Below are 27,700 nucleotides of genomic sequence, written 5' to 3' on the forward strand. Positions count from 1 at the left end.
TGCCTCACATTTGGCCCCAGACCAGCAGCATCACCCTTACCTGGCACCTGCTAAAAATGCACATTCTCAGTCCTACCCCAGACCTCCTGAATCAGAAGCACTGAGAGTGGGGTGTGGCACTCTGGATTTTACTAATCTCTCCATTAACCCCAGTGACTTAAAGTGTGAGGGCCACTTTGTGAAGGGGCTGTCAGGAAGCAAAGCAGCCCAGAGATGCCATGTGGGGACAAAGGAGGCAGGGCTCTGGAGCCCCCAAACCCAGGGCAGCTCTGGGGTATTTGTCCCCAGTTGGAGGCCAAGGCCCAGAAGCTTCTGGGGGCCCCTGCTTTCTTGCCCTGGCTACACCATCTGGGACACCCCAGGGGCCCTAGGAGGCTGGAGAAGTGCTCGGGGCCATTGCCAGGGGCCATCCTGCCCCTTACTCAGGAGTTCTGACAGCTGTGAGCCTCTGCCCCCAGACTTCTCCATTACCTGCCAGCCACACTTGGCTGCTTTGCTTCAGACTCGCGACCACCAGATACTGTTTTTTATTTTTGTCTTGAAAAGCTACAGCCAGGGCCCTAATTTGAAAATACCCACCGTCTCTCTGTTTACCACACTTTTCTAGGGGAAGAAAATGTTACTTAGGAGAAAAAGGTATCCTGGGTATCTTGTGGAAAGGATCAAAATGTCCCCTAGGAGGGTGGATTAACAGCTCAACCCAGGAGGTGGCTGGGAGCAGTTCTGGAGAAATCTGGTGAGCTGCTTGTCAGCAGACCCCCAAAACTGGGGAATGGGGTGGAGCTGGCTTTTCCCCAGCAAAGGATGAGGGGCTTTCTCACTCCGAGCTCCGGAACCTGTGTGGGGGGCTCGGGGACATGGAGACCACCGTGCACCCCTGAGGAGGGGTGGCCACAGGCCCACAGGCGACTGTGCATCTTCTCTTTTGCAACACCTCCCTAGCTTCCGCTAAGTACCCAAGTTCCCTGCTTCCCACAGTGGAAACATTTGTAAAAGAGTTATACATAAATAAAGTTAAGTCATTTTAAATGAGCCAGGAGAATCTGGCTATTTAAAGAAATTCCTGTGGGAGATCTTTTATTCAGAAGATAATCATTTGACAAAGTGATTGAGTAGCCGACAATTTATATCCATTTCCGGAGCTTCATCTCCGCATCGAGTTTCGTTTACACCCTTTCAGCCGCTCTCATTGAGCCCCTTTTCCTAGGCACTGGAGGACCCCCAAATACAAGACCCAGCCCCTGCCTCCATTGACTTATGAACCAGGTGGGTGTGTCAGCACCATCTGCAGAGAGTTAAAGAATGTTCCAGAACGCCAACCGGATGGCTTGGGGGGCTTGCCAGAAGGGTGAAGTGAATGAAAAATTGCGTGAGATCACAGGTGGGCCATCACTAGTGAGCTGGTGCCTCACTAGTTTTCTGGAACTGGGGTGGGAGCCTCACAGGAGAGGAGGGTGTATAGGCACCCCTTGTGGGTGAGGGCCCAAGGCAGGCAGGGATGGTACCTCTCTGGCCTGGTTATTTCCTGTTTGAATGAGCTAGGACTGGGGAGAAATCAGTGCCAGAGTGAGTGGGACTTTTGTCTCTCCCTGTTGGAATGGCTGTCCTTCCCCATGGATCCTGGGCTCCTACGTCTTGCATTGGATCTGTGCTCCAACTACCATCTCTGGGCCAGCTGCTGGCACTCTGCTCTGGCCAGGGCTGCTGGCACTGTGATGGCTGGCCCTGTGCTTTGACAGCCTCTGCCCAGTACTTTCTGAATTCTAAGACCCCCTTGGTTTTGGTAGTAGTGAACTGTGGCTTCCCACAGAGCTGTTCTCCAGGCACTGCCCTCTCCAACAGCCCTGGGGAACCCCCTTTTCCAGCTCCAAGTGACCAAAGCTTCAGAGGGATACTTGAGAACTAAGAGGACCCCAGCTGGGGAGGAGGTCAGAGGTACGGAAATCTAAATCGCAGGTTATCCTTGGATGGTTAGCTTTGGAAACTGACATCTTTCCATGATAGAGGTTGGTTTCATATCCTGTTTATACAATGATGAGCCAAATCAGCAAAGCTTTACTTTGAAAATTTGACAGTCCAGCATCTCAGTCCTGTAATTGGAGCCCCCAGGCCAGTGCTAAAGCATTGTGTTAAGGGAAGGAAGCCCTAGACGCCTGTCTGCTTTGGGGGCCCTAGGGGCCTCATGCACACTTCCCTCCTAGCCCCTTTCCTGCCTGTGTGCATTTTCTAGAAGGAGCTGGAGCTGATTGAACCTTATTGGCAAAAGTAGGAGGTAGAAGCAGGGAGATCCCCAGTCTTAAAAATGTCCTCTAAACATATCACTTTATTTCAGCTTCATGCCACGGTGTAAAAGAGAAAGCCACTTTGTGTGTGTCAGGGCCTGTGCTGAAGAGCAGCATTGCTTCCCTGAGGACCAAGGGGAAGATGGCTATGAAGGACCAGGGTCAGGAGAGCCCTAGAGATTGTATGTGTTATTAGACAAAGGCCCCAAAGACTCAGATGCCTGCAGCAGTGGGTGGTAGAGGAGAGGCTACGGCCAACCCTTCAGCAACATGAAGCTCCCTTTCCCTACACGGTTGCCCCTTATTCTCCTGGCCCAGAGCTTCTTATCTGGAGACTGTGAACCTTGAGGGTTATAGGGTCTTCCTGGAAGGGCCATCAACCATACTTTCAATATTTCCAATTCAGTGCTCTCAGCCTTGGCCATATTTCAGTCACTGGGATAGTCAAAATACTGATATCAGGGCCTCACCCCAAAATTCTGACTTCATGGGACTGGGACAGGTCCAGGAATGATGGTTTTTAATTTTTATTTATTCTTGAGAGAGTGCAAGTGGGGGAGGGGTGGGGGTGGGGGACACAGAATCTGAAGCAGAGTCCAGGCTCCAAGCTGTCAGCACAGAGCCCGATGTGGGCTTGAACTCATGAACCATGAGATCATTATTGTCCTGATATTATATGAGGATATATGAGATGAGATATTACATGTCCTGAACGGAAGTCAGATGCTTAACCGACTGAGCCACCCAGGCGCCCCCAGGAATGATAGTTTTTAAAAGCTCCCCAGGGTGATTCTAACATGCAGCTGGGACTGAGGACCCTGGGACTGGTACAAGTTGTCTGTTTGCCTCCAGCCTGGCTTCTCTGCTGCTGATGGTGCTGATGATAGCAGGCTGAGCCAGTATCATTGATTGCAGTTGTACATGTTTGATGAATTGAACAAAATAAAAATAAGTAGGTTTTTACTTAATGTACCTTTCAAAATCTATGAGCAGATCAATGGAGGATATATGGTGCTGGCCAAGATTAAGCCCACTGAAGCCTGTCTCTCTCATTCGTTAGAACTAAAAACTCTGGACAGAATAAAAAGCAACACCATTGGCATGGAGGTCAAAGCTTGAATGCACAGTAATTTGACATAATTCTGAATGTAGAGGTAGAAAAAGCTTCAATAATATATGAGCAAGGTAAATCCAGCAATACTTAACAATAATACATTATGGCCAAGTGGGGTTAGCTCAGGAATGCAAGACTGCTTCGAAAGTCAAACCTAAGCCAGTGTGTTATGCAGAATAGAGAATAAAAACCACAAGGGCATCTCAGTAGGGGTAGAAAAAAGCATTTGACAAAATTCAACATTCATTAATGATTTAAAAAACACTCAGCACATAGGAATGGAGACCTCTTCAATCTGAAAGAGGACATCTACAGAATATTTACAGCTAAGATCATACGAGTGGTGAAAGATCGAATGTTTTCCACCAAGATCAGGGACAAGGCAAGGTCTGGTGGCTGTCATCTCTCCTATTTAGCATCATACCAGATGTCCTCACCAGTGTGGTAAGGCAAAGAAAAGAAATAAAAGGGAAGTAGATTGCAAAAGAATACATAAAACCAATTCTTACTTGCAGACTTCATCATTGTCTGCAAAGTCCAATGGCATCTACAGAAAGCTAAAATAAATAGATGAATTTAGCAAGTTCACTATATAACAGTTAAATTTCTATACTATATAAATAAAGCAATTGTGAGTAAAAAAGAACATTTACAATGCACCAAAAAAAGACAAAAGAAATATATATAATTCCAACAAAGCGTGTACAAAAACTGTAGGCCAAAAGCTACAAGTACTGATAAGAGAAATCAAAGAGGACCTAAATAACGGAAAGATATATTTATGCATTGGAAAGTTCAGTATAGTTTAGAGATTAATTGTACCCAAGTTGATCTATAGATTTAATGCACTCCCAATTAAATTCTCAGCAAGATTTTTAAAAATACAGGTATTAGAGGCACCTGGGTGGATCAGTTGGTTAAACGTCCAACTTTGGCTCAGCTCATGATCTCACAGTTTATGGGTTCGAGCCCTGAATCGGGATACACACTGAGAGTGCTGAACCTGCTTGGGATTCTCTCTGCCCGTCCCCTGCCCCGACTTGTGCACACATGCACGTTCTCTCTTTCTCTCTTAAAATAATAAATAAACTTAAAGGTATTGATAAGATGATTCTAAAATGCATATGGTGGAAAGGCAAGGAAGGACACTTGAATAATTGACACAATGGTCAGACTCAAGGTGGAAACACATCCCTGATTACATGCTGGAGAATTCTCCAGAAGATAAAAAAACAAAGGAGTTCCTTTGAGTAATGTACACATAATCTTTATGGATCATATTGGTTTGCTAGGGCTGTTGTAACGAAGTAGCCCAAACTGGGTGGCATTAAACAACAGGAATTTATTATTCCACAGTTTCAGAGGCCAGGAGTCTGAGATGGAGGTGCTTGTGGTATTGGTTCCTGTGAGGAAGAATCTGTTCCCTGCTTCTCTCAGAGCTTCTGGTGATGTTTACATGATGTAGGTCTGTGTAGGTCTGTCTCCAAATTTCCTCTTTATATAAGGACATCAGTCATATTGGATTCAGACCCACCCTAATGACCTTCTTTTAATTAATTACATCTGCAATGACCATTTCCAAACAAGGCCACATTCTGAGCCACTGGGGGTTAGGACATGAAGGTATAAATTTGGAGGTGGAGGGGACACAGTTCAGCCCATAATGGCTTATTTTAAATCTGCACAGTGAGTGATGCGTGTGTTTGGAAGTGATTAGGAAAATACAAAAATAGCTGGACAGCCAGCACAAACGACTCTGGTTTTCTCTCTGGTCTTGTGGCTGCTTTCTCTGGGGGTACTGAGTCCTTTGTCTCTTAGGATGGATTTGGTAAAGGATGTGTTTAGAATGTCCTTCCTGGCGCAAGGCCTTGGCAAATGCAGACATTATGTGTTTTTCTCAACATTCTCAAGCATATTGCGAATAATTTTCGTGTTGTTTCATTGCCTTCTTATCCAGACCCTTGATTTCCTCCTGAATGCAAATTAAGAACAGGCGCTGTTGGGGCGCCTGGGTGGCGCAGTCGGTTAAGCGTCCGACTTCAGCCAGGTCACGATCTCGCGGTCGGTGAGTTCGAGCCCCGCGTCAGGCTCTGGGCTGATGGCTCAGAGCCTGGAGCCTGTTTCCGATTCTGTGTCTCCTTCTCTCTCTGCCCCTCCCCCGTTCATGCTCTGTCTCTCTCTGTCCCAAAAATAAATAAACGTTGAAAAAAAAAAATTAAAAAAAAAAAAAAAAAAAAAAAGAACAGGCGCTGACTTGGGTAAGCCAAACACTTCCGGGAGTTCTTGTGGGAGCAAGTTCACTTCTTACAATTAGGGGTAACTAACAAGAGCAGTGTCTGCTGCCCACACATACACATGGGTACCATACTGCCATGCATTATGGTGTGAATGCTGGTTTCAGGTGTAGATTACATTGTGGGATACAAATACCAGCTCCTGGGGACTTGCCATTGGTGAAGGGCTGACAGCATTTTTAAATTGTATTTCAGGGTTAGATCATCCCCTTTTGCTCATTCTGAGCTGAAGGATGCAGTGGGGCAGATATCCTGGCATACTGAAAGGCCCAGATGGAACAAATCAGTCCTCACCCGCATCCCAGGATTCTTTCAAGGGATGCTGAGACCTACGCCCTTCCTATGCAGAAGTATCACTTGGCAGCTGTGGCTGTAGAGGGCTGTACTCCATGGTACTTGTCTTTTTATATGTTACTAGTCTATAGAAGTACCATACTCAGAAATGAAGAAGGAAAGGAAGTAAATACAATTTTTGCACCATTGCTCAAAGGAAACCCTTGCTGGTGTTTGAATGTATTTCTTCACAGTTTATTCTATGTTTATTTGGTTGTGAATAAATTATAATAACACATTTTATATGATAAACTCTTTGTAAATACTCTAATCGCTGCATAATTGTCTTGTGGATGTGCTAACATTGGCTTAACCAAGAGCCTATTATTGAAGGTTCGACATTTTTGCCCTTTATTTCCTGCCAGTTTTCAAAGAGAAGCATATCCCTGTGTGAGCTGAACTAGGTTGCAGTGTCTTGTGTGACAGTGTTAGAACTCAGCCTGGTTTTGGGGAAATTATTGATGACTTTTGCCTGGGTGGCTTGAACTGATTATACAGGTGTACTCTAGGGCTGTGTAAACTCAGATTGTGGTCAAAACAACTAAATTCTTGAAAGGGAAGAAAAGGCTATTATCTTTACAACCTGTGAGACTGAACTGAGGAACAAGATCCTGGGCAGTGGCCATTTGGTTGAGTAAATATCTCATCTGTATGATAACATTTTTACCTGGTCTGTAGTGTGGCCACCGAATCACTCTTTTTCATCTTGGTCTGCTGTATTAGTAGTGCTTCTAAGAACTGGCTAATGTTGTTTTCCCATGCACAAGAAAAATGTGGTTTAGAATAAGGACACTGGGGCTCTTCATTGTTGACAATAAGCCTTTATTTCCCACATCTCATTAGCATGTTTCAGGAGGAGAGTGGTAAGCACTGAATCAGGGTCTGCATTTTCTACTGATTTATGTGCTTGCTGTTCTAGAATTAATTGAGTCTGGACACAGGGCCTCATTTTCATTTTCTTGGATGCATAGCAGGTAATCGTGTTTCTTCTGTACATTTGAATTGCTTTCCAGATGGTCTGTTGTGAAGGATTTATCTTTAATATGATTAATCAGAAGCAGAGGACCTCAATATGTTTGTTCACATGTTCCCATGCAAAACCGCCCAGCCCCTGGTAGGGGTGGTTAACTCTCTCCTGGCCACAGTCCTCCTGGAGCTTTTCTGAGAACCTGGACCTCGGATTGGAGGAAAGTTTAAAGGATTCTGGATAAAAGGGGGTAAAAGGCCTAGAGTATATCCTCGGGGAACCATCAGGACATTATTTATCATATAAAAATAGGACACCATCCATGTATCAATAGAGAATAGTTAGATTCTGTCTATTCGGCCAGGAAATACTATGTAGCCATTAAAATCATAATTATAGAGAGTTCCCACTGCTTATATATTATGTTAGGAGAAGAGAACATGGCAGTGTTTACAGCAAGACTTCAGCCACACAAAAGAGATGTATAGAAAAGAGAATGGAAGGCAATACAGGACAAAATCAACGGTGGCTGTCTGTGGATGGAACAGCTATGAGAGAGTATCTCTTCTCTATATTCCCTATTTAAATACACCACAGAACAAATTGTGATCCTTATCTCTGGGAAGTATCATGCCCCAAGAAGCTGTCACCTCTGGGTACAAAAATCTGCCCGTGTTTGTTTAACAAATGATATGCTAAGATTAGTCACGTGTCCTCCCCTCTCCCAAGGGGAGTGAAGCTCCTCATAGCCTCCTACAGGGCAGCTGTCCCCTTGAAACAGTTGCACCCCCAGAAGGAGAATGCACTGAGGTGACTGCAGATCTTTCCATGAGATGTTGCCTATGATCTTGGGGCCCAGGAAGGTGAGGTTTGGCAGCTGTGTGGGACCTCCCTGTAGACATGAAGGGTGCTGAAAAAGCTGCTTGTCACTGAGGTGTTATAACTGGAATCCTTTGTCATCGAGCTGCAAGCCCTCCCATGCAAAGGCAGTGTGTTAGTGCCTTGTGCTTTCAAACACACCTTTATTGGACTACACTGGATATTATAAACTCAGAACTCCTTTTTTTTCAGGAACCACTTTGCTTCACGGATATTTTCGCCCCACCTTTCCTTCTCCCATCCCTTTGACTTTACCACACCTTCCTGGTCTGGGAGGTGTCTGCTATTCTCTGAATAGCCCTTGTGGAACCAGGCCGCCCACCTTTGTCATACTGGCAGGGAGTATAGGTGACCCAGGAGTTGGATCTTGAAAAGGAATAGAGAATGCGTGGAGCATGATGGCCTGGGCATCTAGGGAAAGGCCTTGTATTTTATTGGCAAGGAGGTCAAATCCATTCTGGAAAGTTCCCGGAGTGCAGTCCTAGAGCCCCAGACATCAGAACCACCTGCAGCTCTAGGCCTGGCTTTTGGCTCACCGGCTCAGAATCTCGAGCCCATGAACCTGCATACTCCCCAGGTGGGCCTTCTACCCAACAAAGTGACTGAACCACTGCTTTGGGGAGCAGCTCTTGGCTTTCCCCAACACCTTCTCCTTTCCTGCAGTCCTGCCTTTAGGTACCTATGTCCTGTTGCAGACATGCACATTATGTCCTTGGCCAGGGTAACTGTCACTTGACAACAGCCATTTCCAGCTAGCTGTGTCGGCAGAGTTCCCATCACCCACCCAAGACACACACCTTGTCAGGCATTCTCTCCGTTCACATTTCATTTAAAATTTTCCTCAGTTCCCTGTATATAGTAGGAAAAAACAAACGTTAAGGAGTTGAGGCCTCCGCTGGTTATTTTCCTATTTAACCCACTTCAAGCCCTGAAGGCAGGTGCTATCATTTCCAATTTACCAAGGGCAGAAGACCATCGCTCTGTTAAATATCTTGCCCAAGGCCTGACAGCAAATGGAGGTCTGAATTTAAACACAGACCTTCTGTCTTCATCTTTAATAGGAGGGTTCTTTCTCTTATACCAAAAGTGCCCCGGTAGGTTAAATGTAATTCTGCAGACCTTCAAAGACGCGGCTGCTGCCGTCCAGGATTCTGTTGTGGGTCCCTTTCCATTTGTATCCATGGAAAAGAGAACCGGATCAGAAGGTCCACTCTATCAAACTCTAGAAAAGCCAACAACTAGCATGGTATTTCATGGTGAAAACTTTTGAAAAACTGGATCATTCACAGTGTCCAGCCGGAGCCCTATGGGAACCTGAGGCAAAGAGAAAAATCAATAATACTGATCTTGTCTCTATTTAACATGTTGGTATTTTTTATCATCTATTTTTGCATAGTTTTTTTAAAAGTATTGTATTAAACTAGTCTCTTTTTTGTTGCCCTGTTAAATTTTGTTCTTTTTTTTTTAAAGTTTATTTATTTATTTGAGAGAAAGAGAAACGTGGGGTAGGGGGGCAGAGAGCCTGACATGGGGCTTGAACTCACAAACTGGGAGATCATGACCTGAGCTGAAACCAAGAGTTGGACACTTAACTGACTGAGACACCCAGGGGCCCCTTCCCTGTTAAATTTCATGACTGAGGTGAGTGCCATATGTGCTTTATCCTGGACTGGCCCTGGTAAGAAGTAAAGTAAAGAAAGACATTTTCATTGCAATTAAGAGTAAGTCAAGGCTGTCTTTTAGTAGCTCCGCCATTTAACTGTGTAGTAGCACTCCAGGGCAGTGCATCCAGACAAGGTGATAAAATGCTGGAAATGAGAGAAACAAAATTACCAACTAAAAATTATTAGAATTTGAACATGGACTTTTGCAAGATCAATATAGATATTTTTCTATGTACCAACAATAGCCAGGTAAATATATAATGGCAGACACTACAGCCACCAGAAAATAATAAAATCTAAGAATAAACTTGCTATGAAGAATCCTGTAATGCTGTTGAAAGACCTTTTAAGTCTTGAATAAATGGGGGTGCCCGCGTGGCTCAGTTGGTTAAGCATCTGACTCTTGATCTCGACTCAGGTCTTGATCTCAGGGTCATGGGTTCAGGCCCCAAACTTCAGAGTATATTTACATACTTGATAAGGCAAGTTCTTAATTACTCTCATTTTTAGAACTTTCTGAGCTATTTTCACGAATTTATTCTTCCAAATGAACCTAAGAATTATTGGGTCACAGTTTCCCCAATATTCTGTTGAAATTTTGGCTGGAGTAGCCTCACATTGTAGATTGCTTGGGTAAATTATTTATGGGATTAGGGACTGTCCCACATTACTGTAATATATGTACTTTCATCTTTGAGTCTTATATTGGCCTAGATGGTGTCATATGTAGATGTGGGCATACACACGTCTGTATTTGCATACAGATTTTATCCCTCAAATGACATAGAATTTGAGGTTAAGATGGAATCTGAAGTTAAGAGGTACGGTGTACCTTAGTTTGTTTGTTAACAAGGATGTGGATGTGTATGACCTGGGGAGATATAGAGATAGAGTTACTCCCAAGGAATAGGAACTGAGTGTTCAGGGGCAACTGACCACCAGCTCCATTTGCCTTTGACCATCCTGACTCTCAAAGTGTAGGAATCTGGCCATCTCTTAGCCACTGCATTCACTGCATGCTTTAGGAACCATTTTGGGGGTTGTTTCTAGAGATTGTGTCCACAAAAAGGTGGTTGCCAAGTTCCTTCCGTCAGTCCTACAGCATATGCATGTCCCTGGTGGTTAGCTATCCTTTGTGCAGGTAAGAGGTCTGTTGTAAAATGATAAATGGCTGTGAGGCAGGTCAGTGCTTTTGATGCATCCTCTGGTCACCTGTATTATAGTGAACACGGAGCACCTCGATCCCTACCTGGGAATAAATATCTGGGATTATCCTGTCAGTTTTGGGGCTTGGGGATGGGGTAACTTGTGAGGACATTCATACCCTACAGCGTCCATCTCAGTGATAATATTCCTGGTGGGGTATCTTTCTAGTCCGTGGGCTGCTCTGGAGAAGGCTCTGTGAATCTTTCAGCATCTAGTGATGCTACCAAGACATTCATGAGCCTCTTGTAATAGGAAATTTTCTTGGAGTGAATTCACATGTCAGAAGCATGTGGCTCAATCAGTAATGACGCTCGCACTCTGAGTGTCTGGACAGATGAAATAATTATCTCTTCCATTCTTTGGGGAATATTCATAATGCTGTGACTGTGGCCATCTGGTAAACCCAGTCTCATAGAAAAATGTGTTTTAGTCACCACTATAAGCAAAATGCTGTATGGGTGCTCTGGGGAATACAGAATGCAAAGGGTCTTTAGTTTAGGACTTTTAGGGGGAGATAAGGTAGAAGAAAGAGGATGTATAGCCAGGGAAGCTCAGAGCCTGGGCAGGAACTGGCATGAGAATCTCTGTCTTTGCTCTCTAATCCTGCTGAGCCCAATGCTTCCACAGCTCCTCTCTCATTTCCACTGCCTTAAGCTCTCACTCACTTAAAAATAATTTTTTTAATTGTGGTAAAATATACATAACATTGTAACTATTTTCGTGTGTACAGGCTCTCATTTCTTCTCTGGACACTGGAAGAAGTTTTTAAAAATAAATGAACTATGATGTAAACAAAAACAAGGCATAAGTAATGTCAAAGTACCATTTAAAGAATAAAGCAAACATCTGGGTCACCACTCAGCTGAAGAGATAAAACATTAATGATCCGTTTGAATATCCCCTATGGCTTTTCCCTGATGCTGGCCCCTCACATTCCCTAGAGCTGGAATAGACTTTTCACTGGTCTCCCTCCCTACAGCTCTCTGTCCTCCAGCATCTCTTCCACCCTGGGCTCAGAGAGATGAGACTAAAACAGGAATCCTGCGTGTCATGCACCTGCTGAAAGTTGCCTGATGACTCTGTGTGGTTTGTGGGATAAAATGCAGAGTCCTGGGGGGTGGGGTAAGGTCCTTCTCCATTTTTAAAAAGTTTATTTATTTCTTTTGAGAGAGAGACAGAGCGAGTGGGGTAGGGGCAGAGAGAGAGAGAGAGAGAGAGAGAGAGAGAGAGAGAGAGAGATTGAATCCCAAGCAGGATGTACACAGCGCGAAGCCTGTTGCGGGACTTGAACTCACGAACCTTGAGATCATGACCCGAGCTGAAATCAAGAGTCGGTCCCTTAACAGACTGAGCTACCCAGGCACCCCAGGACCTCCCCCATTTGGACTTAAAGGATCTTCGCAGTGCCCCGTGATACCATGATCCACATCCTGCAAGCTGTGGCCACACCCTCTTCCCTCTCTCCATGGCCAGGCAGTGCTGTCCTCCCCCTGGTGTCCCCCTCTCCTGTACCCTCACCCTGCTGAGCCTGTGAGGCTAGGGCTCAGGTTCAGCTTCTCTGTATGGGGCTCAGCCTGGACAGTCCCTGGCAAGTCTGGTCACTTGGGGAATCCTCTTGGTTTGGAGCTAGGAGGAAGGAGAGGCTTCTATGCACTGGGGAGGGCGAGACAGCTGGTAGGGGAGGGGACTTGAGGCCTTTGAGGAGCAGCGGATTTAGACTTGGAAGGTAGTGTTACCTCCTCATTAGACCTCCTCATGTCTTCTGAATGAAAGCTTCTCTTTTGCTTTTTGAGACAAAATAACTTGATCTGATGACTCCTTGTCTTGTCACCTTGGCTACCCAAATGGGGTGAGCATTCTTAAGAAGTCATGAATGAGCCGGTGAGGTTCTGGGAAAGAGGCAGTCATCCTGGTGAATAGCAGGTGCCTCGCCTCACCCCTGCCTCCTTTCCCCTCAGCCCTGCATGTCCCCCTTCTCTGTGGCATGGGCATGCGTTCGTTGCTCTCCACAAATGAGTCAGCTGCAGTGGGGACATCACATTATTTGAACAGATGTGCATTAACTTTGCTCTGAGACAACATGGTGGTGGAACACTCCCGTGGGTCCTGCTGCTGGCAGCCTGGCGGGAGCCTTGGGTCGGCCATGTTTTGTGAGGTTCTGACTGTCCTCTTCAATGTTCCTCCCCACAGTGGCTGCCTGCAGGTGATGATGGCTGCGTGAGCATCCGCCATGGCCAACCGGAAGCGTCAGAGCACGGCGAGCAGCATGCTGGACCACAGGGCGAGGCCTGGCCCCGTCCCCCATGGCCAGGAGCCTGAGAGTGAGGACGCAGAGCTGCCCCTGGCAGAGTACGTGCCCAAGGGCCTGGAGCTGTCCACCCTGCAACCCGAGAGCCCCACACCGCCAGACCAGGGGTGCCACGACCACAGCCCCGATGGGGACTCCAGCTCCGACTATGTGAACAACACCTCTGAGGAGGAGGATTATGATGAGGGCCTCCCCGAGGAGGAGGAGGGCATCACCTACTATATCCGCTACTGCCCTGAGGATGACAGCTACCTGGAGGGCATGGACTGCAACGGGGAGGGGTACCTGGCCCATGGCACACGCCACCTGGAGACGGATGAGTGCCAGGAGGCCGTGGAGGAGTGGACGGACTCGGCAGGCCCCCATCCGCATGGCCACGGGAACGAAGGCAGCCCGGACTACCGGGACGGCCACCTCCCCATCCCGGAGGACGAGGCCTCCGTCCTGGAGGCCCAGGACCAGGAAGAAGGTGTCCACTACTGTCCCAGTGAAGAGGGCTACCAGGACTACTACCCCACGGAGGCCAATGGGAACACGGGCACTGCCTCCCCCTATCACCCGAGGCGTGGGGATGGGGACCTGGAGGACCAGGAGGAGGACATCGACCAGATCGTGGCTGAGATCAAGATGAGTCTGAGCATGACCAGCATCACCAGCGCCGGTGAGGCCAGCCCTGAACACGCGCTGGTGCGGGGACCCGAGCCGGGGCCCGGGGACTCCACAGAGGCCTGCCCACCCAGTGAGGCCAGCCATGGCCCTAGCAGACATGAGGGAAGGCCCAAATCGCTGAACCTCCCTCCTGAGGCCAAGCACTCTGGAGACCCCCAGAGAAGCTTCAAGACCAAGTCCAGAACTCCAGAGGAGAGGCCAAAGTGGCCCCAAGAGCAGGTAGGACTCTGGCTGTCCCCAGAGGGAAGGGGGTGGAGGGGCCCAGAGAGCAAAGGATACTCTGGTATTGCCCACACAGGTGCCAAAGCCCATAGTTCAAGTGCATGTTTAGTTCTGCATTAATTCAGTTATGTAGCAGGTATGTGGACATTCTAGTGCCTTCCAGAAGGTACCCCCCTCCCACCTAAAAGAGATTGAGTCTCTAGCCTCTTTGTGCTGGATTTGTTCATGGTTGGGGGTGGCCCCGTATGACTACCATCCCCCTACCAGGTTTTTTTCCTCAGGCTGATGGGACATTGACAAGGCTGTGAGGTTGCTGGGGAGTGCATACTGTGGCAGGCAGTGGTTGGATGCCCCAGTGACAAGGGGTAGTGACCTGCGTGCATTTCACAGGGACCATTGTATCCCAGTGACACTTTTCTGAAAGCTCAGGGGCTTGGCATTATGGGCCATTAGCTGTAAATAACTATTTTGAAAATAATTATTTGAAGGTTTGACAAAGTCTTGGAGAAGAAATGCATATTAATGAGGCCAATGGATTTAAGCATAACTTTATTTTCTTTTAACTGTATCAAAGTGAGCATATATTTTGATAGCTACATTTGAAAAGCTGCTTTTCAAAAACAAAAGAAAAACAACACCCCTCTGTGAATATATAAAGAAGATGTGACTATTACACTTGTGTAAAGGAACTTCTGTTTGGCCAATTCTGTGGGCAAATGACAATGAAATGCTTTTATATTTTTTAAAGCCTTAATTAGTATTTTTTTTCCCCCAGAGGAGTCCATGAGTTTATACACTAAGGACGTGTGTTTGGGATATAAGTCATATGACTTGCTGCTGGTTTCTGTTACTTGCATGTTGATGTCTTTTGTTCTTTTTAAAGACCATTAAATGTAGGTTGACTTCACTTTTGGGGTGTTCTTGTCATTCACGGCAGTTGTGCCTGCACCGAGGGCTCTGGGATGTAGAGAAACTGCTGTTGCACGAGTGGATGTGGGGAGCTCCCCCCAAAGGCAGGTGGCTCGGGGCCCAAGGTCTGGGCTTTAAGCCCAAGCACTGCCGGCCTTCTTCACTTTGGCAGAGTTGGACTCATTGCCAAACAGTGGCGATGGCGCCACAGGGACTAACGTGGGCTACACAGGGCATACTGCGCCCTGTAACAAATGACTTCCCTGACAAAGTTCTCGTGAAGAGAACATTATCTTTGGAGTATGACGGGGAGTGGGCAAGACCTGACGTTTTGCTGTTTTTGTGCTGTACCAGATGCTAATTTGAGCAAAAATGCAGACTTTGGGTTGGAGAGCCTGAGGGATGGATGAATAGGATGGAATGAATGGGGGTGGTGGTGGTGGTTTCAAAGGGCAGGTGGAGGTGGGAGACATCCTGAGCCATTGTTGGAGACCCAGTAGGAGCTCTGTTCCTCAGAGTCATGGCATTGAGTGAAAGAGCAGGTAACTTCTCTCCCTAAATAGAGTGTCTCCTCAAAGCGAATCTGAGACACTCTAGAGAAGCTCATTTAAATGGGTTATTTATTGCATAGCTTTTTTGGTTTACTCATTCATTCACAAATTAACTCCATCAAAGAGAGTACCTGATGATGCCAAGCTCTGTGCTGACAAGGGTTCCTGATGAAAATGGGGCCTAAGGATTCCTTTGGGGGACTGTGCCATGCCTGGGTGAATGTGACCTGGGTCTTCCCATCCTGTAGACACAGGTGACCCATTCTCCAGATGAGGACCCTTTTGAAATTGGACCAAAAAGAACCACTGTGATAGAATCATCTTGAAAGCAAGAGTGTGTGAAGAAGGTCCAGTGGGAAATGTGGTGACTCCTTGCTTCAGATCACAGCCTGCTTCCTAAAAGGAATCCCTTACTCCCCCCAGGACAGCCAGACTGTGTGGCAGGAGCCAACAAAAGAGTAGCCTCAAATAGGTGGACAGGGTGCCTGAGTCCCATGCTGGCCTTTCCCTGGGCCTTCTACGGTTAGTGTGTCATAGCCTGGGATTAAGGCTATAGTAAAACAAAATAAAGCAAAACAAAATAGCTAACGGCCAAAGGGCAATGGTGGCTACCTGGAGTCTGCTTTCTGAAGTGTGATCCATGGCCCAGCAGTGTTGCCCCACTGGAGGGCCCCACCGCAGAACCACTGAATCCACATGTGACAAGAGGCCACATTCAAGTTCGAGAGGCAATACTGTGGAAGGCTTCTGCTGGAGGAAGAATTGCATAGCATCCCTCACCTCTCTGATCCTCATTTTAAAGCTTGAAAAGTTACATCATGGACACTTTGAAGAGTATTGCATAGCCTTTTATTTCGTCCTTGTGTGGACAACAGTATTACAATGGAATAGAAATGGGAAGACAGAAAAAGTATCCTCTATAGTTCCCGCTGCCTTAGCAGATGAGCTCTTTTGGTTTTTCTGTGTTACTTTTCAGACTCTAGCATTGAATATGAATAATGCATGTGGTTGTCTTTGCAGTCCAGATGTAATTTTGCCATCCACCTTTTAAAATCTGACATGTTACAAGTGTTTCTCTGTGTTGCCTTATAATTTTCATGATCATTTTTACTGACCTTTGAATGTTCCATTTAGGCCACGTGCCATCTAATTCATTCATCTGCACATACCCTGCCACCAAGCATACAGGTTACAGATGGGATTGTTTCTTACACATTGGACTGGCACAGACATCTATGTACAAGTTTTCTTTTGGTTTATTGCCTGAAAATAAATTCCCATACTGGGTATGAACTTTAACCATCTCCTCATGTTATTTTGCTACTTCTCTTTTTCTTTTCTTTCTTTTTTTTTTTTTTTTGATGTTTATTTTTGAGAGAGAGAGAACAGAGCATGAGCAGGGGGAGGTGCAGAGAGAGAGGGAGACACAGAATCCGAAGCAGGCTCCAGGCTCTGAGCTGTCAGCACAGAGCCTGGTGTGGGGCTTGAACCCACAAACTGAGAGATCGTGACCTGAGCTGAAGTCAGATGCTTAACGGACTGAGCCACCCAGGCACCCTTTGCTACTCTTTTTCTATGAATGTTTGATTTGTGCTCTTTATCATGTGGAGTCTGAGTGCTTTTCTATATCTTAGGAGAACTTTATATGCTCTAGATGTTGCTTGTTGTTACAGATGTTTCCTTCAGTGTGTTTGCTTTTGAAAAGGCTCAGTTTGCAGGTAGACCTCTCTCCTGTGTAATGCTGATGAGACCAAGAGGTCTGCGATGGGGGTGGGGGAGGGAGGGCAGGATGTGAGAGAAACCAAAGGAAATAAACTCAAATTGCAGGAAGACACATGTGATTGGGGGAACAGAGATCTGTGCATGAGTATTTCTAGAGAAGAAAGAGCTATTTCAAAGCAATCCATGTTTATTGAGGAAAATTTGGAAAATATAAGCAAAAAACATATTTTGTCACATGGCATGGCCAAATTCTGTTGCTGAGAGTTTCAAATCAAAGAGGCAAACTAGCATCCTGTTAGATGTGTAAACAAAGCATAGGTGATCCTTGTTCTTTTTTTTTTTTAAGTTGATTTATTTATTTTGAGAGAGAGAGAGAGAGAGAGAGAGAGAGAGAGAGAGAGAGAGACAGGCAGAGAGAATTCCAAGCAGGTTCTGCACTGCCAGTGTAGAGCCCAAGATCATGACCTGAGCCGAAATTAAAAGTCGGTTGCTTAACCGACTGAGCCACCCAGGTAATCCTGACTGATCCTTATTGTTCATGTATTCCATATTTGTGAATTGGCCTACTTGCTAAAATTTATGTGTAAGCTTAAAATCAGTACTCGTGGTGCTTTTGCAAGCATTTGTGGACACTCACAGAGAGGCAGAGGCACGTGAGTCAGTCAGCGTGCATGATCCCAGCTGAGTTTGTACAAGGAGACACTCTGCCTTCTTGTTTCAGCTCTCATACTGCAAACAGGTGTCCTTTTCATGGGCCTTTTAGCGCCATGTTTTTTGCATTTTTGCGCTTTCTGTTTGGTGATAAAATGACCCCCACTTGCAGTGCTGGAGTGCAGTCTGATGTTTCTAAGTATGAGAAGGCTATGATGTGCCTTATGGAGAAAAATACGTTGTGTTAGATATTTCATGTATGTGTGAATGATAGAGCTGTTGGCCATGAGTCAACAATATGGTACAGCCAGAAAGAGGAAGAGGAAATTCGCCAATCTGTACATGAGGTTGATCTGGAAAGCGCTAAAGTAACATCTATAGTGTGTGAGGAAGCATTGGAAAAGGGGGTTACTTTGTGGATTCATGAGGTGACCATTAATAAAAAGAGCATGGTGATGGCACTGTGATGAGGCTGGGAGCCAAAGAAATTTACGGTCTTTTTATCCAGGGTCAGGAAAATGTTAGACTCTTCTTAGCTAGTTTTATTATAAGGAAATACAGGATGTAATCATCTGTGAGGAATACACATTAAATAAGGTGTCTTTAGGGAGAAACACACATAAGACAAAAACAAAAAAGAAACAGATGGAAAACAAGGTTATGTATTGATTAGTTGACAAAAATGGTGAGCAGAGGCTTTGCAGGAACCTCATCCTGTATTTCTCCTAGGAGGTAAGTGGGTCAGTATTCATACATGTAGAGTTCACAGCATTTTTAGAGAATGTAACTGCCCTGAACAAGGAGAACTGACTGTATCTGATTGGCAGATGAGCTTGAGAAACTTTACGGCAAAGATTTCCCATCTCAGAGATTCACTCCTTTGGTTGTACATGTGCTGTGTGAAGTCCCAGACTTAACTGCAACAAAGATACCCCTGGCCCTGTTTGGCCAATGTTTCCCCCAAAATCTTGGTTATTAGTCCCTTTTCTCCCCAGGCAGGGCCTATCAGGAAGCTACTGACCACAGTTGCATATCCTAGGGGACAGAAAGCCAGATCACACAACTTCCCGAAATCTCCCTGCTTCATGTCTCAATCCCAGGATGATTCAACATCAACCCAGAAAGTTGATGGGGGACAAGTGGTCACCTGTTTCACCACTGGGACCCTTGGCTTCTGAGGAGTTAATGTTTCTTGTTTTGCTGTTTGTGGGGAGTCCCTGGGTGATGGTGGAACTGACCCTGGTGTTGGTGGTCATGGCCAACATTATGTGAGGGACTTCATGTGTATGATCTAAGTAAATCCTAGAATGATTAGAAGAGATAGGGACTAGGGTTGCTCCTGTTTTACAGATGAGGCAGTTAAGACCTACATTGGATAACTACCACACCCATGGTCACACAGCTCAAGGGGTTAGCAGTCTGTGTTGCACCAAAATTCATGCCTTTGACTGCTGCACTGTGCAGTTCTTTTTTTTTTTTTAATTTTAAAAAATTTTATTTATTTATTTTGAGAGAGAGAGAGCATACGCATGAGCAGGGTAGGGGCACGAAGAGAGAGAGAACCCAACCAGGTTTGGGGCTGCCAGCGCAGAGCCAGATGCGGGGCTCGGACTCATGAACCATGAGATCATGACCTGAGCCAAAATCAAGAGTTGGACAGTTAACCAACGGAGCCACCCAGGTGCGCTTGCACTGTGCAGTTCTAGAAGGGCCTCTAGAAGAGGTAAAGCTGACTTCTTTGGCAGAATGTGTTTGAACCTGCCTGCTGGTGAGTGAGTCCACATAGGTGAATTGGGCAGTATTCCTCCCAGAGAGTGGCCATCTCTTCTATTTTGTCCTTATTTAGTTGGTATTATGAGGGCTTGACGTGCTCCGTTGTTCGTAGCCCACGTGTCATGACACCAGTGGGGTGACCAGTGGACACAAGACCTCCAGTCTGTAAAATTATCCCAACATCCTGAGTTCATGAGGGCTCAGGCCCTAGAGTAGTCAAGTAGAGATCATTCATGCACCACTTTCCTTACTTTTATGGAGCTTCGTTGATATGTTTTGTTGTTTACATACAGTGACTGAAGACTATGTGAGTTGCGTCCAGCCTAGTTTGTATTGAATATCCAGATTGAATCGCCATTTCTGCACCTACTTCTGCTGTGTGTGTAGAGAGAGGAGCTCAGTGGGACTCTGGTGTCACAGCTCAGGAGTGAGCTTTGGGGACTTGGCGGGTCATCAGTACACCTCCTAGGAGCAGGGACTTGCTGATCAGTGCTCCCCTGGGGGCTGCTCCTCCATGCTCCTGTAAGAACATGTTTGTTTAGCACCAGAGATCATAGTTCCATAGATCTGGTGGCGGCCTGGGATAGCAGGTTCTTGTAGTCTCTGTGCATCTGGGTTCAGCAAGGACTGGATTTGGTTTGGACTGACTCTTTTGGAATCCCCCTCTTTCTCATGTGTTGGCCTGTGACATATATCTTGAGAAAAAGTACTCTGAAAATATCTTCTCTGTGCCTGAAATTCTCCCTTAATAGATTTATTCCTTTCCTTTGGGCTCTGGAGATTTCTCAAGCGGCCAGGCATGCCTTGTCCTGTTCCATGCACTCTGTGGGCTGGGCGCACGTCAGCACTTCAACGGCCATCTAGTTCAAGGTGTTTGATTTATGCGGCAACTGCACGGAATACTGCTGTGTGCTAGGATGGCACACCAAATGCATTTTTTGATTATTGGGGGTTTTCATGATTTCTGTTTATCATCGGTCCAGCCAGCACTTTCTAAAAAGGGCCCTCTGACAATAGAAAAAAAGGAAAGTCAATACATCATAGTCAACTTAATACAACAGTTAAATGGAGGCATGGTACAGGGCCCTGAGACCACATCAAACATACAAGTGTTTATCCTTGCTCCTTGTGGAGATGGCTTTGCTGTGATTTCGCATTCAGTCGAGGCTTGCTTTGTGAAGGACCTTTTGAGATTGTGATAGGAATGCTGGCACCAGATGGGGAGGGACGATGCTAAGTGTATGGGTGACCTCGGCCTTCCCGGGGGGTGGGGTGGGCAGTGGCATTGTGAGTGCTTCCTGTGGGCGGTGCCTCTCCTACATGCCCTGTTCAGTGTCATAGGAAGTAAATATGGGCACCTGCTTTACAGTAAAGGGTACCATGTCTTAAGAGGCCCCGAGGGGCTGAGAGAGGAGTACCCTGGGATCATTGGCACTCAGGTAAGCTCCATTGGCATGTCATAGGGCAGCAGGTATGCAAAGGTATCTGGTGCTCGCACTGTGCCCAGGAGGGAGCGGTCTATCCAAACCTGGCTGTAGGTAGGGCAGGGCTGGAGAAAGACCTCATGGGTAGGCGCTGAGGACAGGAGTTTCTGGGAGACACAGAGCATGGCCCAGTCGGGGGAAGAGGAAGGTCCTCACCCCCCACCCCCATGCCTCTCTCGAGTGTAGGTGGCCTCTTTCTTCCCACAGCCCTGACCCTGATTCTGCAGGTGCTCCGGCTCTTCTGGCATCAGGTCCTGCCCTTTTTTTTGTGCACATGAGGAGGTAGCACAGGAGAGTTCCCAGGGGTCCTGTGCTCTTCCCCAGCCTCCTCTGCTCCCAGTGCTGTGATGAGTAGCTGTAGCACCTGCCATAACTAATTCCTGGGGCCACCCTGAGAAACAAAATCCAGGAGGGTACTGCCTTGGCATTGTCAGCCCCTCACTTGATGTGTTCAGGCTTCCAAACTTGATTTCTCTGGGCCTATTTGTCAAGTCAGCACAATGGCCTTATTTGATTTTTATGCGGCCTCTTGAAGACCTGTGACCAGAGGTGGCTGTTGCTGTCACAGAGCAGCTTATTTAGCAGGAATCTGGGATGGCTTCGGTGCTTTTAAAATCTAGTTAAAGCCAGGGTCTCTAAAACACTGTTTTATTGTCCAAGAAAATCACGGAGAGCCCTTCCACTAACAATAATCTAGAAAGAAACTTCCCCACCTCTAGCCCTTGAAGAGAGAGCAAGGTGCAGTGGTTAGGAAAGCAAATGGCAGTGGCAAGAAGCCTGCACCCCATCTGGCTCCCAGTTCTGGAACATTCTGGACACATTATCTGCGCCAACAACTGTCCATCTCCTGGGGTGGCAGGGAGCAGAGTTGATATGGATCTGAGTCTGCAGTGGATGTAAGGGGTGTGGAGCCCTCGCCCTGATGGTGACAATGATGATTTCAAATCCATAGGAGCCTCTTTCAGGATATGGGGGAGGCAGCTGGCTGAGGCTCTGCAAACAGTTTAGGTCCAGGGCCACACTGTGCAGGGCTGAGGACACCAATGAGCAAGTTGTTATCACTGCCTTCTGGAGTGCCATTAAGGGAGGGACAAAGCCACCACTATAAGGCAGGTTGGGAGGAGGACCAACTGGCCAGGGACACACTGGAGACAGAGGAAGTGTGTGTGCAGCCTGAAACCTGAGGGAGCAGAGGTGACAAGTGAGGTGGGGGCAGCTCCCACATGTCCTCAGTCTCTCCTCTCTCTGCAGGCCTTCCTCAGGTGGGCTCTTGCTCCTGCAGGGACTTCCAGGAGGGATAGTTCTCACATGCCCTCCTGGGGACATCCTTAGTCCCTTTCTTCACTGGGGTCTCTAATTTTGGGCAACAAGGTGATACCTATGCACCTCCAAGGGCTGCCCTGATTTTCTCACACTCTGTTCCCAGTAGGAAATTAACCGAGAACCCCACCCAGATGAGCTGGGCTCTGGCGCACTGATCTCTCACTAATTCCAAATCACCGTCCGAGGGTCTCTCCTTAACCTCGAGTTTCTGCGCGTAACTCCCACTCTCCTTCAAAGCCAACTGGCCCCAGCCAGGCTGCTCAGATTCCCGGGGCTGCTGGCCCCTGTGTTCCTTTCTGCACAGCCCATGCGATGTACCAGGCACCAGAGGTGCAAAGAGTAAACATGGCATAAGTCTGTATTGCGAACCTCCTTCTAGAGGGAGATAGACCACAGATGCTTCTCAGTCCAGATGGGGCTGGGTGCTCAGGAGAGGGGCTGGCTGCAGCAAGGCTGATAAGCCGAGAGGCTCTGGGACTTTGAGGGTGGCTTCGGGAAGTGAGCCAACCAGGTGAGGCTGAATGTGGAGATGCGTGGGGGCTGGGATTGTGATGGGGGCTGAGAGCCCTGAGAGAGGGCACGTGGGATTCTGATGGTAATAGGAGAGGAGAGAGGGAGAAAGGCCCTTGGTTGGGAGGGGGAAGCCAGGAGGGAGCTTGGGGGCAGGGACATCTGGAAGGCCAGCCACAGCAGGGCAGTTCGGGGAGATGTTTCTGGGGAGCCCCTGAGCAGCTCGGATGGATTGCGAGGGCAGAGGTTCACATGTGGGAACTGAAGGAGTGTTTATAAGGATGAGAGGCAAGGGGCCTGACGAGGTGCCCAGTACACATGGAGTTTGAACTGAATTGCACTGATCTGAGTAGTACCAGTTTGCCAGTGACGTGTCTAGGGCAGATTTTGGGAATGGGAAGGGTGGGCATGGGACTGAGGCAGGGGGTTGGCCCACATGCAGTTCCCGACCTCAGGCCCCTGCAGCACCTCCCATGGTCCTTCACATGTTCCAGGGGCTGGAGACGCATCCAGCTGACAAAACTGTCACGTGACAACCCCGAGGAAGCACAAGACTCCATGGAAGAATTTTTAGAAACATCTGCTGTTCAGGAAGAAAGACCACATTGCTGAACATGAGACTCAGAGATGTGTAATGTAATACATGGTGCCCGCTCCTGAGATGTGACAGCATGGCAATGGAGGGCACGGGGTTTTCAACCCAAAGCATTCAGATTGTGACCAATGCTAATCAGTTACTAAAAACGTCGTGGGACTATGATCACAGGAGGCAAACAAAGAATGCCCCCCAACTCTGTATCAATAAGACCATGGGCAACTGGAGAAGACTAAGCACATCTCAGGAACTTTGAGAAAGGAGGTATGGGACAGAATGGTGCCCCCAGGGCTGCTGGTGCATTCTAGAACCTGCCAGGTCTGGGTCTGTTAGCCGATTCCACAGCCAATCTTCACACTAGAGAAGCTGGTCTCTTTCCACCTGAGACCAAGCCAAGGCCCAGACTGTTGGAGCTGAAGGATTTATAGAACTGGACTTACAGAATCTATTTGTTTGGCTCCTCTGGTTTTAGCAGGGGGCACATGATCCAGACCTGCATCTGGTTCCTGTCTCCATTTAAGAGACATTTCCAGAGATGGCCTTATGCTGTCTTCAGTGCCATTGTGCTGCTGGGTCTGCCCCCATGGTTGGCCATTGTGTCCTGCTGTGGGTGCAGTCAGGTGTTATAGGTCAGGTGCCTGAACTAGACTCTGGATGTGGGGTTGCTGCCCAGGAGAGCAGCTTGGGCATGGCATAAGGTTGGAGGGATGTTGCTGTTTAGGGAAGTTTCCCATTCACCCTCCTTGGTCAGTCTCCCTCTCCATTGGCCCATACCATTTGCAGGTGGCCTCTGATTCTGCCTCTGAGATCTGTTTGCCCACTCTGATTCCCAATGCAGCCCCCTCACTACCCCAACACTTCCCACCCAGCCTTGGGTCTCTTGCTTCCCCTCACACCAGCTCTTTGTGCCAGCTGGGAGACATCTGTTCCTTTCACTCCCACTGCCTCTGAGTCTGCTGGCTTTGACCATGATGCACCGTGATGCAGACTCACCTGTCCACGTGTCTTCTTCAAACAGGCTTAGGCCTGGACCATACCACACCCACGCCAGGTATCTCAGAGGTTTTTGGGTTCTTTTGACCACTGCTGCTGCTGTTTCCTTTGTTTCTAGTCATGAAAATAGAAGCTCTTCCTCACTGTGATCTATCCTCTGCTTTGTTCATTCATTCATTTATTCACTCATTCGGGCCCAAGTATGTAAAAATAGCACATTAGTCACTTTGAGAAATATGAATGTTAATCTTCAAGAGAGAAGGGATAATCTAGCCACCACCAGTCCTCAAAACCTGCTCCAGAAACCAGACCAATGGCAGGTCAGGGCTCTTTTTGCTGCATCGAATTTGCTAATTATGGGAGATGTTAGGAAGTGAAATTGCTGTCCAAAGTTTTTCTTGCCTAATATTTCATTAATATTTAATCTCCAACCCTCTTTTAAATGCCAAGAAGAATGAAACATAATGAATTAACCCAAAAAATCCCAAGTCATCTAAACTATGGGCAGTTTGGCCTATATTCAGAAATCATGACATGGTATTTTCAGTATTTGTGGGAGCACTGTGCCACAGTCATAGTGATAAAGTACAAAAGAAAAGATGTTGGCATGCAGTGGAATATTATTAAGCCTGTAAAAGGAAGGAAATCCTGACACTTGCCACAATATGCATGCACCCCGAGGACACTACAGTTAGTGAAGTAAGCCAGTGCCAAAAAGACAAATCCTGTATGATTCCACTTCTGTGAGATTCCTAGAGTAATAAGATTCATAGAGACAGAAAGTAGAATGGGGACTGCCAGGGGCTGGGAGAAGGGGGAATGGGGAGTTAGTATTTAATGGGGACAGAGTTTCTGTTGGGGAGGATGAGAAGGTCTGTGGGTGGATGGTGGTAACAGTTGCCCAATTATGTGGATGCATTTCATGCCACTGAATTGTCCACTTAAAAATGGTTAAAATGGTAAATTTTATATTATGTATATTTACCACAGTAAAAAGAAGGAAAGAAGGGAGGGAGGGAGGGAGGGAGGGAGGAAGGAAGGAAGGAAGGAAGGAAGGAAGGAAGGAAGGAAGGAAGGAAGGAAGGAAGGAAGGAAGGAAGGAAGGAAGAAAGGGTGAGAGAGAAAGAGAGAAAGGAAGTAAGGAAGAAAGAAAAGAAACAAAAGAAGGAAGGAAAAGCCTCTTGGCCCATTTACTCACCTGAACCAACTTGAATCATCTAAAACCAAGTTGAGCCAATCTGAACCTGCGTAACCAGTATCAGGTGAACACAGACACACGTTTTGGCCAATCACCACCTGTTTGGTGTTGTCACAGTAGAGGTGAGCTGACCACACTCATTTGAGCCTGTGGACACTGGTGCATGTGGTCACAAGGCAGTGGGTCTGCACATCATTAAGTAAAATAGTTGAAGTCCTACAGTGTTGGTATCATTCAAATAAAAATGTATTGTCAAATATATTAAAACAACAGCTAATTCTACTCTCTCTCCTTATTCTCAGTGTTAGGAAAACCAAATATTCTACATTGTATAATCATAGAAATTGAACAGGTGGATTTAATAAAAGCTAACTGGGTCGCTGGTATCTTCATTATGTATTATTAGCTGGTTAAACTTAGTTTTCAAATTATGAATCATAGCACTTTGTTTTAGTGTTTGGCGCCTTAGGCAGTTCCATTGAGTTGTTTATTACTTTGGACTAATAATATTGACTGAAACAGACAAGTCCTTATGTTAGGAGAACAGAAAGCGGGTCATAGCAGTTCCATGCTGGGAACGGTGGCCTGTATAGATGTGTAGAAGTCAAATCTAGAAAATGCCCCTGGAAAACAGCAGATGTTAGTGAAGATATGGAGAAAGGGGAGCCCTCTTACTCTGTTGGTGGGAATGCAGACTGGTGCAGCCACTCTGGAAAACAGTATGGAGGTTCCTCAAAAAGTTAAAAATAGAACTACCCCATGATCCAATAATTGCACTACTGAATATTTACCAAGGATACAAAAAACACTGATTCAAAGGGGTATGTGTACCCTGATGTTTATAGCAGCATTATCAACAACAGCCAACTATGGAGAGAGACCAAATGTCCATTGACTGATGAATAAAGGAGATGTGGCACACACACACACACACACACACACACACACACTGGATTATTACTCAGCCATCAAAAAGAATGAAATCTTGCCATTTGCAACAATGTGGATGGAGCTAGAGTGTATTATGCTAAGCAAAATAAGTCAGAGAAAGACAAATGCCATATGATTTCACTCATATGTGGAATTTAAGAAACAAAACAGATGAGCATAGGGGAAGAGGGAAAGAAAAGAAAGGGAAGCGAACCATAAGAGATTCTTAACAAAAAGAACAAACTGAGGGCTGATGGCAGGAGGTGGGTGGGGGATGGGCCGATGGGTGATGGGCATTAAGGAGGGCATTTGTTGTGGTGAGCACTGGGTTTGGTATGTAAATGCTAAATCACTAAATTCTACTCCTGAAGCCAATTTTACCATACGTGTTAACTAACTAAAATTTAAATAAAAACTTGAGGGGCGCCTGGGTGGCGCAGTCGGTTAAGCGTCCGACTTCAGCCAGGTCACGATCTCGCGGTCCGTGAGTTCGAGCCCCGCGTCAGGCTCTGGGCTGATGGCTCAGAGCCTGGAGCCTGCTTCTGATTCTGTGTCTCCCTCTCTCTCTGCCCCTCCCCCGTTCATGCTGTGTCTCTCTCTGTCCCCAAAATAAATAAAAAAAAACATTAAAAAAAAAAAACTTGAAATAAAAGAAAGAAATGCCCTGGGAATGGGTTTCTAACATTGACTTAGTATTGGTCATTTGATTTCCTTTCAATTTATGGACCTTCGTTTTCTTCATTTTTCAGCTGTCAAGCTAGCTTTCTCAGAATGTGAGTGCAGGACTCTAGGCTGGGTGTAGGAGAGGCCTCGGGTCTCCTGAGCAAATGCAGGAGCCTGCCAGAAATCCAAGAGACTGTTCTTCTGCCTTGGAGGGCTGCTGCCATGAAACTCTGCTCACACAGGGCTTCTCATCTTTAAAGCAGAAGGATGGGAAAATGTGCCAATGTCTGCAGCAAACTTGTAGACCCTATGGGAGAAGCAGACATGATGGTGGCCAGCCACAGTTTTAGAAAGGGGTGGTTGTAGGTTTTCTCCTTTGATAATTGATCAGAACCAAATGGAAGACTCCCTAATTCCATAGCACACTCTGCTTTAAGAGGTAGATTTCCCTCCTTTCCCA

At 46.6% G+C, this 27,700-nt stretch overlaps 1 protein-coding gene across 1 annotated transcript in view; it reads left to right on the forward strand.

Moving 5' to 3' along the window:
• APBA2 (amyloid beta precursor protein binding family A member 2) overlaps positions 1-27,700 on the forward strand; it is a 223,780-nt gene that overhangs the window by 141,647 nt on the left and 54,433 nt on the right. The window contains exon 3 of the mRNA XM_047086754.1: positions 12,930-13,935. Within this exon, the coding sequence (XP_046942710.1) occupies positions 12,970-13,935 (966 nt within the window). The 5' untranslated portion in view covers positions 12,930-12,969. The remainder of the gene's footprint in view (positions 1-12,929; positions 13,936-27,700) is intronic.

The sequence above is a fragment of the Lynx rufus genome, unplaced genomic scaffold (assembly GCF_022079265.1).
Source record: "Lynx rufus isolate CCGP_SWC_20201006 ecotype Redwood Valley unplaced genomic scaffold, mLynRuf1.p SCAF_21, whole genome shotgun sequence".
Lineage (NCBI taxonomy): Eukaryota > Metazoa > Chordata > Mammalia > Carnivora > Felidae > Lynx > Lynx rufus.